This window comes from Kryptolebias marmoratus, linkage group LG10, assembly GCF_001649575.2.
Source record: "Kryptolebias marmoratus isolate JLee-2015 linkage group LG10, ASM164957v2, whole genome shotgun sequence".
Classification (NCBI taxonomy): Eukaryota; Metazoa; Chordata; class Actinopteri; order Cyprinodontiformes; family Rivulidae; genus Kryptolebias; species Kryptolebias marmoratus.
In genome coordinates, this window is record NC_051439.1 from 10,104,218 (window position 1) to 10,119,662 (window position 15,445).

General features: G+C 43.6%; 2 protein-coding genes across 3 annotated transcripts; one reads left to right on the top strand and one right to left on the bottom strand.

Moving 5' to 3' along the window:
• Positions 1–282: 282 nt before the first annotated feature.
• LOC108235730 (nuclear export mediator factor NEMF) lies at positions 283–9,965 on the bottom strand. Its single transcript, XM_017415925.3, has 32 exons — positions 9,767–9,965; positions 9,581–9,649; positions 8,435–8,537; positions 8,054–8,179; positions 7,828–7,976; positions 7,634–7,701; positions 6,636–6,725; positions 6,476–6,549; positions 6,321–6,391; positions 6,160–6,235; positions 5,907–6,047; positions 5,607–5,815; positions 5,349–5,522; positions 5,207–5,270; positions 5,028–5,116; positions 4,833–4,936; positions 4,634–4,696; positions 4,420–4,532; positions 3,649–3,706; positions 3,490–3,548; positions 3,295–3,415; positions 2,950–3,208; positions 2,829–2,871; positions 2,693–2,742; positions 2,476–2,617; positions 1,974–2,051; positions 1,679–1,882; positions 1,546–1,581; positions 1,350–1,456; positions 1,230–1,273; positions 1,060–1,139; positions 283–958 (listed from the first exon to the last, which is right to left on the bottom strand). Exons 1-32 carry the CDS (start codon positions 9,823–9,825, stop codon positions 881–883), a joined length of 3,201 nt encoding a protein of 1,066 aa, XP_017271414.1. The 5' UTR covers positions 9,826–9,965; the 3' UTR covers positions 283–880.
• A 39-nt stretch (positions 9,966–10,004) lies between these two features.
• LOC108235737 (MAPK/MAK/MRK overlapping kinase) lies at positions 10,005–14,676 on the top strand. 2 transcript variants are annotated; one of them, XM_017415935.3, is made up of 12 exons: positions 10,005–10,333; positions 11,280–11,394; positions 12,082–12,171; positions 12,250–12,320; positions 12,401–12,479; positions 12,567–12,615; positions 12,717–12,895; positions 13,069–13,170; positions 13,261–13,434; positions 13,542–13,701; positions 13,776–13,973; positions 14,086–14,676. In XM_017415935.3, exons 1-12 carry the CDS (start codon positions 10,168–10,170, stop codon positions 14,161–14,163), a joined length of 1,461 nt encoding a protein of 486 aa, XP_017271424.1. In that variant the 5' UTR covers positions 10,005–10,167; the 3' UTR covers positions 14,164–14,676. The 2 variants fall into 2 exon arrangements, with proteins under 2 accessions (XP_017271424.1, XP_017271434.1); XM_017415945.3 differs by lacking the exon at positions 10,005–10,333 and adding an exon at positions 10,509–10,715.
• Positions 14,677–15,445: the final 769 nt, after the last annotated feature.

Genomic DNA, 15,445 nt, shown 5'->3' on the forward strand with positions numbered 1-15,445 from the left:
CATATTGTTTCTTTATTTCTCCTTCCCGGAAGGAGAGCCGCTGCCGCTCAACGTGGCGATTCTGGCGCAACCCTCGGCAACAGCGTTCCGTGTTCGGACAATCTGCTCCCACAATCCTTCGAGTTTCCTGTTATCACACGTACGGCTCGCAGCGGAGACGGCTAAAACGGCCCAAAAGAAGTAGAAAATTCCAACACAGGAAAGCAAAAACGAATGCTACACGGACCCTTCACAACTTCAAGGCTGTTTCTTGTTTTACGATCTCTTTTTTTTTGGCCGGGCTACTTGATCCTTTACAGACCAGAAATGCTTTTATGAAACTCAAACCTATATTTTCTGGAATTACATAAATGTTAACCGTTTGTTGTAAATATACTGAATAGGTTTTTTTGGGGAAAACAAAGTTTAATTTCTATGTTTTCAAAGCGGCTTTTAAAGCCTTTGGTACAAGTGGCTCCTGTAGCGTTTTAATTTAACCAGTAAGTTATGGCGGCAGGCTTATTCGGCCACGTCGAGCCACGTTGCACTGAAACGCCTCCCGTCAGTAGGGCTTTGTTTGTACTGGCCTGGTTTGCACAGAAATGACCTTGTTGATTTTGTTTTTTCTTTCTTTTTTTTTTTTTAATAGGTTACACTGCTTATTATTACTGTAGCATCTACTTTGGATTCAAATAAAAAAAAAAAGAAAATCCACAAAATGAGGTTTCTTTTCTTTTTTTTTTTTTTTTACATGATGATCAGGAAATACAATCAGTCTTTAAACTTAAAGAGCTCTTATTGAAACAGTTAAATAAAAGGTCCAGGATTGATGGGGAAACCTCGTTGAAGTCTTGTGAAATCGCAGTTCTGTGCTGATGAGTTTTGGCGGGTGTCGAATCGTTCATTTCTTCTTGGCAGCCAGCAGGTTCGGCGCCGACACCTTGACTTTCCCGGGCATGTTTCTGGATAGATCTGCATCCTGAAAAAAAAAAAGGAGAAGAAATGACACTGAACAGCCCAGAAGGACAAAACAAACGCTTCTTTTCGTGTAATTATTCCAAGTTACGCCTCTTGTCTTACCTTGACGCTGCGGAGCAGGTCTTTCTCTCTGGATGAGGCCTCTTTGGCTTTTATAAAACTGAACAGCGCAGTTCGAGCAGCTTGTCGGGACAAAAAAGGAAAATCCCCTTACTGTCAGTTCTTTGTAACCGTGACAACAAACAGAGATGAATCGGACAAACCGTGCGTACCTTTTCCTTTCTTCTGAGAACCTGGCGTCAACTTCACCTTGTACCTGCGGAGAACAAAACTCCCGGTTAGCCTGGAGGTGTGCCGGTCAGCGTTTGAACAGAGAAAAGCTGCGTGCGTACTTGTAGTTGGTCAGGGCGGTGTACGGAGCGCAGACGGGCACAGCAAACAGCAGCACGTCCTCGGCGTGGGGCTGGCCGCTCAGAGACGTCAGCAGATTTTCCGCCACCTGGCACACCGAAGGAATAAAAGAATGATGGTATTCTGGAGAGAAACAGAGTTTTCTTTAAACTGTGAGCTTTTATATGTTCAACCAACCTCTGCTCCGGGATTGTCCTGATCCACTTCGTCTTCCTGGAAGATAAGAAACGGGAGGGATTTAAAGCTATCAGCACCTTTAATTAGACTTTTTTTAAATGTCAATACATTTCCTCCTTGCAGCGGTGTGTACCTTGTCCTCCTGCTCGGCAGCACCTCCCTCCTCTCCCGGCTGCCTCTCCTCCTCTCCCTCCTTTGGTTTCGGCCCTTCCGTTGCGGCGCTTCGAGGTATCGGCTGCTGTTTCGGAGCAGCCGGTTTCCTGACGGGCTCCTCCTTCCCCTTGCCCTTCTTCCCTTTCTTCCCCTTCTCCTTCTCATCCTTGGCGGAACCCGCTGACTAAAAGGGAGAAAAGTGGCTGAACTGGATTCTTATTGTTGTTTTAGGACACTTGAACTGTGTTAATGTCACTTTGCAGGTCCATCCTCACCCCAAGCAGCTGCATCCTCAGCTCTCTGTCCTCTTCATCCTGGTCTTTGTACTTCTCTTTGATCTTCTTCATCTTGTTCTGCAGAGACGGCAGGAGACACCGAGGTGCTTTTACTTCAACACTTAAAAAAAGCTATTCTGGTGTTTTATCTGATCATTGTGAGTTTAATAAAATATTTGCACGGAAAACTAAACTTCCTAAAGGTTTGTAACTGTAAACAGCAAAGGGAGTGAAAAGATCACCTGATTTCCAAAAGCATGGCCTTTTTTTTCCCCCCGTTTTGATTTCCCAACTAATGGAATTTGGAGCATACAAATGAGCTTGTGTGTGAATATAATATGTGGCAAACAGGAGAAATACATCTAAGCAAAAATACAGGAAATCTGATGACTGAGCGTCCTCTTATTTCATTTTATAAAACAAAGAAACGTGTTATAAAAGGAAATAATAACCGTTGTTAAGCGTTTTGAGGCAATGCTGCATCTTCAGTCTTCTCGCTCACCTTTTGGCCTCTCTTCAGAGGTGGCTGCGAGGGGCCCCCTCCACCCTTGGGCCCCTGATCCCCGGCTGGCGCTCCGGGCGAAACCTCCGTCTTCTCCTCCGTGTTGCAGCCCTCCTGTTTCTGCTTCTTCTTCTTCTCTTCTCTAAAGAACAGCCGACACTGACACCTCGAATCCAAAAGCTGCTTTGTGTTCGTGCGTTTGGTTTCAGCCCCTCACCTTCTCTGTTTGGCACTCATGTGTTTCTTTCCTTGTGAATCCACCTCAGCCTAAAGAAATAATTAAAAAAAAGGACATTTAAAATCATTTTATGAGACGTGATAAATCTGAAATGACTGTAGATGCTAATAATTACCTGAGCTGTTGTTTCTTTATTGAAGTCGAGGTTCTGAGCACTCCTAGGAACAAGGGAAGAGAATTAATTCAAGGTAAAAGCTCGCGGAGGTTTTTGATGCTTTAGTTGGTGCCAGTATTACCTGTTTGGTTGTAAATGAGACAGGGAGATGGTTGTATCCGGAAAGCTGAATTCTTCCCTCTCTGGCTCTTCTTCCTCACTGCTGTCTTCCTCTTTATGCTTCGACTGCTCCCTCGACTCCTCGTGAGCAGCATCCAGTTCCCCGCTCGCATCGTCTCCCATCTCGGCGTCCTCCTCCTTTATCGCTTTGTTTTCCGCCTCCTTCGACTCGCCATCCTCTGCGCCTCCTTCGCCCTGATCTTCATTACTGCTGTCGTCCCCTGCAAGGGGGAACGAAAGCAGCTCTAACAGCTGGCTGTGGTTTGTCCGCGGATAAAAATGCGATCTAAATTATTCGTCCTCCCACCCATCAGCTCCTCTCCTTCCTCTAACAGCTCAGCGGCCCTGGACGCCACCTCGTCCACGTCTTCCTCGACGGTTTTTACTTTTCGCTCCCCTTGGTGTCGAAACAAACTCTGATCGTCCACCTGCAAGGGGCAGAAGAAATGACTACTAAGTGTTTGAAAATAACCGTTGAAAAGTGTTTAAAGCCGGCGCTTACCTTGAAAACGAACCCGAAACCCATGATCAGGTAAGAGGGGGGGAGAAAATTTTTCTTCCCTGAAACAAAGAGAAATTCGGTCATTTCACCTGAAAATAATGTGTTCCCATTAAGGTTTAAAAGATAACCTTTACGTATGTAAATGCTTCAGAGTCATACCTCTGATCATGAAACTTCCTGTGGTCAGATACTCTCCAGTTGGAGCCGTTTTAGACACCTGAAAAACAGCCAAAGTACTTCGACATGAGGAATAAATAAAGCTTATATATGTATATAGTCTTCTCCAAACATGATAAAAAAACAGGGAAAATGCAAACTTTGTAGAGACATTTGCTTTACAAATGCTTAAAGAGGACATAAAACACGGTAAATCTGGCACAGTCCAGAAAAGTTTTGCTTGGAATTATTTATTGCGATTATCGTGAAAACAAAAGGATTTCATTATCCTACAAAAACACTTACTCAGTTTTAAAAACCGGCTAAACATGGATGTCAGATTCCCTGACGCAGAGAGCCAGCCGTTAAGCTCTCATCTGTGCTGACTACAAAACAATATACTCATTAAAATAAAGTCATTTAAAAAAAAAAAAAAACTAACTAAACCTTAAGCAGAGTGGTAGTTTCCAAGGATCTTGAAACAAAGATCCTTTTGTAATAATGCTTAAAATTATTATCTGGGGAAAAAATAAATAAATCTAGATGGAAGAAGGCAATTTGACTTGTTATTATGCCAAAATGAGCTCCTGATTTTAAGCGATGGGATAAAAATATTAAAGTATAAAAGCTGCCGGAACTGTTTTACACTTCTTTTCATTCTGGTACAAATACAGAGTAAGAAACCTGACAAACATTGTGTCAGATCAGTAAGTGAGGCTTAAACAGCTGCAGGAAGGCCGCAGCTGTTTTAGGAGACTGTTTAGTCTGACTAACCTGACTGTGATGGACCCACCACGCGCTGGTGACGATCTTGGCGTCCCAAGCGGCGCTGTAACACACAGCCATGGTGCCGGCTTCTGTCAGAGTCCGGGGAGGAACCGGATCCCCTGGGATGAAGGGAAAGAGAGACGATGACGCACAGAAATGGAATTTAATTCATAATGAAGAAGCATGAACTGTCACTGTGTGGTGACGTGTAAAAGTTTACCAGCAGGGTTTTTGACGACGCAGCTAGTTGCTCCATGGAGGTCGGCGTGAACGTAGATGTCACCTGACGGAGGGAAAAAATTCAAACGATGAGATGAGCCAGTTTCTCAGGAGGGGCGGTTTTGAGCTTCCGTCGCTGCTGCAGGTTCCAAACATCAGGACTGCGTTCCTTAATAAGAGGCACGTCAACGTTTCCCTACCTGCCCGAAGGTAGCGTTTCACAATCATCTCGTTCTGCTGCTGGTCCCGTCCTGCAATCACGAGGTAGTTCTCGGAGCTGATGAACCACAGGAACTTCTCAAACCTGAACCCACAAGAGAAAACACGGTTCAAAGAGTTAGGTGTGTTTCAGCAGACGAACGCCTCTGTGCATCCGGACTCTTGTAGCGTCTTACCAGTAGACCTTCCTGGCTTTCTGAATGGTGGTAACGGTCTGCACTTCCTTCAGGGTTTGTTGAGTCTTTTTCTCAGCGGATTTCATAGCCTTTGATAGGGGGGGGAATAAAATGGAAAAGTGCTCATTAGTTGTGCTTATTAACCTGCTGGGGGTTAAAGGAAAAGGCAGCTGCCCCACCTTGCCTGCTGCCTCAATGGTTTTCTGTTCCTTCTTTTCTGCGTTGCGTTTGTGGTCATAGTACCTTAAAGTAGCACAGTAATACGTCGGGTCATCTGTAAACCTCCACTTAATACATATTTGTGTCCAAAAGCAAACCTACCGTTTGGCATTGGCGTAAGCTGACAGACCGAGGTCCACATCCACCAAGACGGGCTTGTTCCTTTGCTGCTTCTTGCTTTGGCCTTTGTCTTTATTCTTGTTTTTCTTCCCTTTCTCCTTCACTACATCTCTTTTCTCTTCCTCTCCCTGGTCCTCCTCAGAGATGTAAGGATTTCTGGTTGGGGGGGAGTCAGACAATGCAATTATAAGAACACCACTCAGATGTCAGAGAGGTGTATCCCCCCGGTGCTACTCTCACTTTAAAAGCATGGTGATGTGGTTGGTCTGCAGCTTCAGCTCCTTGATGGCGCAGGCCACGGGGTCGCCGGCAGCTTGTGCTTCCTTCACAATGATGCCGATTTCAGTCCAGTCCACCTGGTTGGCCAGGGCGCTGCGCACCACCTGCAGCGCTCTCTCTACGACGGGCAAATTCATCTCCACCAGCTCTCCCTTTACCCTGTCCACCTCCTGCAACACACAAAACGTGTTTTCTACCGCAAAGCTGAGGAAGCCGCGCCGAAACAAAAGCTGGAGCCACCAGGAGACACCTGTTGCCGACCTGTGCTTGGTGCAAGGCCTCCAGCCGCTGCTCGTGGTCCTTCTTAACGTTGTCCAGCTTCTTCAGCGCCTGCTTCTCCTGCTGCAAGGCTTTCATGTCGATCTTCTGGCTCTCCATTTTAGAAAAGAACTCATCCACCGCCTGCGTACAACAAAACATCCCTTTGATTAGGAAGTCGTTCCTGTAAAGCGGGAGTCCGTTTTCTGCTCTCGACCCGAGGGCAAACGGAAGCAGCAGCCATCGTGATATTCACCTTGTCGAAGCGATCAAACTCCAAATGAGGGTTCTTTGCGTGCTGAGCAAAGAGGAACGGATGGAATTCATCATATCTGCAGTAAGACATTATTATTGCAAACTGATAACCACGACATGAGGATGATATAAGAAATGTGTTCAGAACAAAACAAGACATACGTGAGCAGCTCCTCACTGGGTTTGCCTGGAGTTAAACTCGGTTTCTTCTCGCTCTTTTGAATGATGTAACCCTTAACATAACAAACGCGGTTCATATATTATATTAAACAATCTCTACGCGCTTCACCACACCCTGGAAAAGATTCCTCACTCACGTTGCCGCTGAATTTCTCCGTTTTCTCCATGTAGGTTTCGGCAATCTGCAGGGCCGCCAGGATTTTAGGCGCGACTGGGAACGAGGGCAGATCCAACACGGCCGAGTGAGTCGATGAACGACGAAACAAAAAAAACTAAAATTTCACTTCCGCACCGTACCTTCAGCGACTTCGACATGACTGTCCACTTTGAACGAGGCGGGCAGTCCTGCTTCGATTAAACTGTGCTCTATCAGAGTGGCTCCGTAAGCTGAAGGAGGAGAGGACAGAAAGAAAAGTTCAGCTCTAATGCTTACATGATAAATTAACTCTAAAAAGAGAGAACTCTCATTAGTAGAGTTGTATTTGTAATTACCAATATTTATAACTTAGAAAATGTGGCCTTATTACCTTATGCAAGTTGCAAAAAAAGACAAAACCAGTGTCTAACACGTACTTTTTCTGCAGTACTGTGGTGTCTTCACTGAAAAGCCCTCTTTAGGATCTTAATTATTGAATGAATTAGTAAAAGGTGTGAACTAATTTATCAAAAAAGTAAAAATTCTGATTGAATCATTCCAAACGTTCATGTTTAGTTTTGTTTTCCAACTACTTTTTTTGCAATTTTCTGACACCGTTCTCTTAGTTCTGTCCACACAAATTTTAAATCCAGATTTTCTTCTATATTAAAGTCAGGTATTTGGGACCCAAGTAGACCCAAACATGACCCTTTCACTGCCGTGCTTCACCGATGAGATGGGATTTTTTTTTAATGTTTGTGTTTAATGCTCGTTTTCCTTTATGGATCAGTGTGTGTTCATGATAAAAATGGCCACTGAGCACATTTGGGAAGTTGTTCCCAGACCTGAGACACTTGGATGCATCAAGTTATAAAAGTTTATGCCGGTGTTACAGGATTATTGTCTCTTCTTGCAGGATTGCTCATTGCTGACACAGTTTCTTCCCAGATGTTAAATACATGTATAACATGTAGTACAATTTGTCTTGTTGTGGAGTAAACAATTCAGAAATGCCTCTTAAGACTTTTTCAGTGCCATGAATGTCCAAAAACAAGTTCTCTAAAAGTCTTGTGAAAATGGTTGTGATTGGGGAACAGCTCTTAGGAATGAGGAACTCTCTCCTGCAAAAGTGTGTGGTGTTTGCTGAGTGACAGCTTACGCAGGTGAGGGTTCAGGACTTTCTTCACTTGCTCTCCGTTTGGTGCTTTGCTCAGGATTTCAGTAAGTCTATAAAAACAAAAGACAACATTCACACCAGGTGTTTTCCCCGCTACAGTACCTTCATGAAGTGAATGCTAACGGAAGTCAGATGCATGTTTTCCTAATCTAGACGTTTATCATAAAAGATGTTACTTCTCCAAACTAATCAGGGGTTCGGGTGGTCTGGCGCTCTCCACCGGGTACCGCTCCCTCACAGCGATCTTAACGTCTTCTGCTTCTGCCGTCCGAAACCTCAGCAGGTTCAGGATCATGTACTCGTGGTCGGCGAGGATGATGTTCCCCTGAAAACGGATGTGAGCAATTGCGTGATTTGACTGAGGATGCGCGAACAGTCCGAGACAGAAGGGATTTCTCTCACCCTGTCGTAGAGTTCAACAATCAAGTGGTAGGCGGCCTCGTCCGAACCGAACTGGATGTCCACAATCCTGTCAATCCCGAGCTGCTTGATCTGAGTCAGCCGGCGTGTCTTCAGATGCTTTCGACACTAGTGAGAGGAAAGATGATTTCATGTTCAGCTCCGTAAAACAAAGCAAACACTCAACTCCTGTGAGGAATTAGGAAATGCAGTAAAGCTAAAGTCCATAAATTCAGTGAGAAGTCTGTTATATAAGAAGGATTATAAAATAGTAAATTTGTCTTTTTTTATACTGCCTCTGTGCAAAATAACTAAACTGCATTGGTTGTTGGGATCGGTACACAAAGCAGAATCTTTAACGGTAAATCATCACTCTGTACTTACTTTCATCGCAAAGCCCGAAGGCATCATGTTTTTGGGCCATTCGAAGTCTGTGGAGTGAATACGAGTTCCAGACTCGATCAGGAGAACAGCTTTGCTGTCCAGCCTGAAACAGCAGCAGAACAGTGTGAGACACTCTGACTGAAAGTGGCGCAGTTCTGTGCTCAGGTGCAATCTGGACAGTCTTCATTTCAGTATCTGTTTATTACGATGAATTCATGCATTTCAAATTGTTTCTTAAATGACAAATTGAGCATTCTGAAAACCAGTTTTCCACGCTTTATTATTGCCCGTCACCAAAAGGTGAAGGTGTGTGTCTGTTAACAAAATATCTCAAGAACCACAAGATGAATTTTAATGAAACTTGCAGAAGTTAATCACTGCATGAACGACTACAGCTAAATAACGTTTGGAGTCAACCCAACCCAAGATAGCTGCCACAGCCAACTGACCTTAAAAATACCAAAATGTCCATAAATCAGTGGATTTTACAGATATTGACCTAAAGTTTGACGTGGTAGTAGCTGAGTCTGATCCCTAACACGTATTCTGAGCTCTAACAGATCGTGTATTATCTTTGTTTATTTTATTTTTTTTCCAATTGCCATATGGAGTCAGTTCTGTCTGTTAGCAAAATATCTCGTGTACCACTGGACAGGTTTTAATGAAACGCTCAAGAAGTAATTATTGTATGGACATCAACAACTGACAAACTGTTGAAGACGATCCAATTCAAAATGGCCACCACAGCCAACTCAACTTACACACAAACATGTTCATAACTCAGTCATATTTACAGATACTGCACTAAAATTTGGTCTGGTAGTAGCTGAGAGTCATTCACAACATATACTCTGAGCGTGACATCTTGTGACATAGCATGAGATTTTCTCCAATTTTGTCATTTCTAAAAAAAAACAATTATAATAATAATAATCTGATCAAAGGTGAACTTCCAATATTGTAAACACTGATTAAAATACAGTAAATTACAATGCTTACACTCTTCATATTTCCTTCTCATAATTCTTAATTCCATCTTTGAGTTGCATGGCTTTAATTTCTGGCAAAACTTTTCATTCCTTATGAAAACAGCTTATAATCAAAGATGACTGAAACGCTTAAAGCAACTTGTTAAACTGTTCTTACTTCTGTAGACGGATGAGATACGTCTTATTGTCGATGTCGTATACGTTGTTCACCCTCATGCCAATGTAGCTGTGAAAGAAAAAGATGAAATAAGTGAATGGCCAGTTTACATGTGTGGATAAGAGACATTACAATTGCAGGAACAGGCTAAAGTTAGCTTAGCCGTGGCTAGCACCTATCACCTACTTAGCATTGATTTCGGCAATAACTGCCCTGATATCCACGGTGGTGAATCTGGTTTTCATTGTGGCTTGAATCCAGACCGCACGAGTGATAATTAAAAATGAGAACGTGAGCACAGGTTTAAAAATTCACATCTCCAGAGCAACAACAAGAAGGAAAACATGCAGAAATCTACGGAGCATGCGCACTTGAAGACTTGTTTTTTTTTCGACGGAATCCGATTTGAGCCAAACAAATGAGCAGGTCCACGCCTTTTACAGTGAACAGCGGGGCAGTTGATGCTCTTGTGTCTGGCAATGCCGTTATATGAGTGCGGTGAATCTGCTGCTTCCCTCCTGCGGGATTACCGTCTGTAAACTACTCAAAAAGCTCATGGTAGGCTTTTAAGGAATTTAGGTGCACAAATGATGCACTACTCAAACTGGCTTATAGACGTGAAGAACAGAGCAAGCCTAAGAAATGCGTGCAAAACGAGCCCGAGCGCAGACTGGAACAACAGGGGGAACGCTGCGGAGATGCAGAACAACAACCCGCAGCCGAATGAAAAAACCATCCACCTCTGGAAAAAAGGTAAAGGGAACATCTGGGCCTACTGTGAATAAATCACCTTGACTTGGCAGTTCTCGTATCAAGGGGGGCTTTTATTTTATTTTTTGTAATTTTTAAATTGGAATAAAAAATACAAAGCGCGTTCAGCCGGAGTTTCCAGCTTCCTCCTCAGGTCAGAGCGGAGGGCGAAGGCGTGCTCCGTTACCAAGGCGACGGTCAGCCAACAGGGCTCTCTCGCAGCGAGGCTAAGCTAACAGAGACGGGGCGACTCCGGCGTCCTTCTATCACCTCGATGCGCGAAAAACTCTTCGTTTTCCGGCTCCAAATTAGCATGTACCGCACGGACACGCATGTCGCAGATAATCGACAGAAATGGGGCGGCAAAGACTCAAAGGAATGCAGAGTAAGAGGAAAGCAAAATGGGTCCGACAGGAGGTCACAGTGAGATTTCTGTCCACATTTCTGTTTGCTAGCAGTTATTTGAACCTTTAAGGACAGGTTTTTGTATCGTGACACAAATTAAATTGCATATAGTACAAAAATACTAGAATAAATACATAATTTAAATGATGTTTTTGTTTAAATTTATTCAGTATTTTAACGACGTTACTGAAAGTAGTCAACAAAATGAGTTAAAGTGTTGGAAATTACGATATAAATATTAATAATTTATAGTCCTTTGTGAAACATGTATTGCTGAAAAAATGGTCTTTGATTTAAAAATTTATCAGTTTAGTTTACTAAAATTAGCTTTTTAATTATTATTTTCCGGCATTTCTATCCAAGTTCACTCTGGCAGAGTGAACTTGGATAGAAATGATTTTTTTGTCCAGGAATTAGACAGTCCCAATTCTTTATCAAAACTAGTTATAATAACTATTATGTCTTCTGTTTGTAATAAGATGCTCCCACAGGTCATTCCACATTTCATGGCTCTCCTTTTTCTTTTTTAATTTCGTCCTTTCAGGCTACAAAATAATCAAGAAAATTGGAGAGGGCACATTTTCAGAGGTGCTGAAAACCCAGAGCCTCAAGGATGGCAAGTTTTATGCATGTAAAACCATGAAGCAGACAATTAACAGGTACGTTTTGTCCACCGAACAGTCCGATCTGGTGCAGAGGCCATCGCCGGTGTCGTTTCCTCCCAGTTCTCTGTCGCCTCCTTGAAACCTGAGCCGGCAGCTTGACACCCCCTGTTGCCTGAAGCGTGCCATTAGATGTAAACTCAGCACGCTTTTTGTTTTTCTAACTTCGGACGAACAGCAGAGCTTGAAGCCTTTGACGTATGAAGTCATGCAGAATACCACACATTTAATAAAGTTTAATCAACCATATCACACTGTAAAACAGATTAAAGGTACTCACTGCAAAGTCACAAAGACTGGACTAATAAAAAACATTAAATAAACAAAATCTGCACAGTATTTTTCTCAGATTGATAGTTAATGTCTCCTTAAGTTACAAATCTGTAAACTTCCACAGCAGAAGTGACAGGTCAAATGTTAAACTTCCCGGCCATATTTGTTTATCTACAGACTACAGCCAGCCTAATGACTTAAGCAGCCATTTTTGACAGATGTATTGTTTACATTGAATGTGGACCCGCATTCCAGAATTGCGTATTAGCGTATCTGAAAAACTACTGGAGTAAATGCTTCAAAATGTCTCAATTTGATATAGTTCAGGATATCTTTTTTTTTAAGGTTTGATTTCATACTTTGCAATGAGCAAATGAGCAAAAGTAATTCAGCACATTTTCCTCTTCCAAGTCTGGAACAGGCCAACAACCTGCGGGAAGTCCAGGCCATGAAGAGACTGAGCCCTCACGCGAACATCATCCAGCTGCACGAGCTGATTTTGTGAGTATCCCCGCATCCGTTCTCGCGTCTTTCCCCCGGCGTCGCGCCGCGTCCTAATAACCCGCCGCCATGTTGCAGTGACAAAGAAACGGGGACGGTGTCGTTGATATGCGAGCTGATGGAGATGAACATCTACGAGTTCATACAAGGTAAAACAAGTTCAAAAACAAAACAAAACCTGGGACTCCCAGATGTGGTGTGCCTGTAATAAGCGCGTCCTCTGTTGCAGGAAGGAAAGCGCCGCTGCCTGAACACACAGTCAAACACTACATGTACCAACTGTGCAAGTCGCTCGAACACATACACAGGTAAAAAACACAGACAATAGAGGTCCGATCGACATGTTAAAGCAGTTGAGATTTTATTCATGTAGATTTCCCCCTTTCTTCTCACAGCTGTGGAATCTTTCACAGAGACGTGAAGCCTGAAAACATTTTAATAAAAGTGAGCTGCACCACGAGTGAAACTTCATTTCTTCATCTGTGACAAAAAGATTTCATTTTCAGCATTCAACTTTTTTTTTCTTTTGTCATTGTGAATTGCAGCAAAATGTTCTGAAGCTCGCAGACTTCGGCTCGTGTCGAAGCGTGTACTCCAAGCCTCCCCACACGGAGTACATTTCCACGCGCTGGTACAGAGCCCCGGAGTGCCTCCTTACTGACGGATACTACAGCCTGAAAATGGACATCTGGAGCGCCGGCTGCGTCTTCTTCGAGATCATGAGGTGCTTTTTTTTGCAGGACGTTTCACCTCGCTATAACCGCCCTTTCGGTTCCTAAACGTTGAGATTTGTTGACCTGGACAAGCGTTCGGCTCTTTGCATAATCTGACTGCTCCGCACTCATAAACAAATGTTGCAAAATCTAAGTAAAATAGCAGTGCTCCTGCGTGTTTCAGCTTGAACCCGCTCTTCCCTGGAACCAACGAGTTGGACCAGGTTGCCAAGATCCACAACGTGTTGGGGACACCAGATCAAATTATACTGCAGAAGTTCAAGCAGTAAGGACTTTTCTCCCCCAAACCCTTCGTCTTGTCACTTGAGCTGCATTTATGAACTGTGATTTATGGTGGCGTCCTGATGTTTGGCAGGTCCAGAGCGATGCACTTCAACTTTCCCCCGAAGAAAGGCACGGGCATCTCCCGATTACTCCCCAACTGCCCGGCTCCGGCTCTGTCGCTGCTTTATCAGATGCTCGCGTACGACTCAGACGAGCGCATCACTGCGGAGACGGCGCTGAGGCACACGTACTTCAGAGAAATCAGGTGAGGCGGGTAACTGAACATTTTACTTGACCCGTGTCGTAAAAAGGAAACATTCAGTCACATTTAAGAGAAATATTTATGTTTTCAACTTTCTCCTTCTCCGCCAGGATGGCTGAGAAGAAAGCTGAGACTCTTCACAGACTCTCTGAGACTCTGGACGGAGTAGGGAGCACTGCCGTGCAAAACTCCCTGGAGCAGATCTGCCGGCCAGCCCGACTTGGCAAACAACTGAGGGGAAGACACACGAGGCAGACGCCTTTAATGAGCGTAAGTCGAAACTTAAAAGAGTCTACTAAAAGTCGAAACGCTCTGGAGCCTGCTAACGCGTTAGCTCTCTTTAGCACAACACGAAACACGCAGCGGACCCGCTCAACAGGCGGAACGTCCCTCGCTGTCCGATGGAGCTGCCCAAGATCAACATGGCCGCGTCGGGGCCACACATCTCATTCCCAGCTTCTACTCTGCCTGCGTTTAACTTCATGCACAGAGGAACACTGCCAGCCATCACACCAAAAAAGTGCCACACACAGTTGGCCAAGGTAACCGAGATGACACGTCCTTTTTAATAATAATAATAATAATAATAAAAAAGCAGCTAATTAACGCGTCTCAATAGATTTGACATTCAGACTTCATTTCCTGTCTTTGCAGCCCCGAGATGAGACACACTGCCCAGCTTTCAAAACCTACTACATGCCACCTCTGGATCGGAAACACGGAGGCCTGTGAGAGCCAGAAACACTGAAGTATCGGATTAAATCATGTCTGAGGGAACTACGCAGACCTGAAAAACAGAAAGGACATTGTTCGGACCGGCATGATGTAAAATTTGTACAACTTCACAAACATCCCCGAAGGGAAGAAGAAAAAAAACACATTAAAAATGCATTGAAGACCAGAAACCCTGTTCCAACTGCAACACCAAACTGTGTAACCTTCATGTAATGCTAAACATTTAACGTAACGTCTGCACACGAGATATATTCTGTCTTATAGCGTTGATTTTTGTTTGCCTCAGTCATTTTTGAAGCTTCAAAAAAAAAAAAGGGACTTCAAGATGAACTCTTTACAGTGCATCAGCTGAGCAATAAGTGAAAAGATTTTCCACGCTGATAAAGCAGAGTTTTCACTTTTAAAGTCATACGACACCTCTGAGAAGCAGTCAAACTGCTTGGACTTGTTCACGTTGTCTCGTTTTACAACACTGAAAGCACTAATGAAAAGAAAGAAAGGAAAAAAAAAGAAAAAAGAATGAATGCAAAATCCCCACTGCACTCAAACACACCAAACCCACGTTTTGTGGAAGTCTGAATGCGACGGGCCTGTGTGTAAATAGATAAGCGGCACGTGACTCAGTGCTGTGCTTTCACTTCTGAAGGTCCAGTAACTGGATAATGAACCTTTTGAGCCGCGTTGAAACGAGTCTCCAATCAGATTAGTGGAAAGAACGAGTCCTGCGGGGACAAATGCTGCAGAAGAGGAAATAATATCAACATAAAGCTGAGTCCTAAAGGGAAACCCTTCCACCAGGAACTAACAAACGCAAAGCATTAAATAAAAACTAACAAACAGTGCCCTGGAGACATCAAGACAACAGCCGGATCTCAACCTAATTTAGAACTGATCTTACAAATGAATGACTTTGATTAACTGACTGTGACTCAAGAAGTTCATAAACATGAAAAAAGTCCAAGAATTCTCACAAGAACTGTACCGTTGTGATAGTTTCTGCCTGACAAGTGTGAACGAAGGCCTCGGGATGAAACGATTTCATAATCAGTAGTCTTCCTGTACATGGGTCCAATGTGAAAACAAGCAAATAAAAAAACTTTCTCACGAGTCTGTGTTGGGAAGTGATTCAAAAGGCACATTTGCCGAAACTCCACCTGCGTTTTTGGAATCAAATCAGGAGCATAATTTACTCAGAGGGGGGAAAAAAAAAAGTCTCCCATTGACTCCCATCACGTTTCTGTCCAAATTCATTTATATAAAAAGGTCAAAGGATGTGACA

Bases quoted from the DNA above. Each gene is read 5' to 3' on its own strand.
- LOC108235737 (XM_017415935.3), top strand. From the start codon at position 10,168: ATGATGCACTACTCAAACTGGCTTATAGACGTGAAGAACAGAGCAAGC. The intron at 12,480-12,566 runs GTAAAAAACACA...TTCTTCTCACAG, and splicing joins TCGCTCGAACACATACACAG to CTGTGGAATCTTTCACAGAG. The intron at 13,702-13,775 runs GTAAGTCGAAAC...AGCTCTCTTTAG, and splicing joins GGCAGACGCCTTTAATGAGC to CACAACACGAAACACGCAGC.
- LOC108235730 (XM_017415925.3), bottom strand. From the start codon at position 9,825: ATGAAAACCAGATTCACCACCGTGGATATCAGGGCAGTTATTGCCGAA. The intron at 6,236-6,320 runs GTATGTCTTGTT...GTCTTACTGCAG, and splicing joins CCCAGTGAGGAGCTGCTCAC to ATATGATGAATTCCATCCGT. The intron at 2,618-2,692 runs GTGAGGGGCTGA...GCTGTTCTTTAG, and splicing joins ATGAGTGCCAAACAGAGAAG to AGAAGAGAAGAAGAAGAAGC.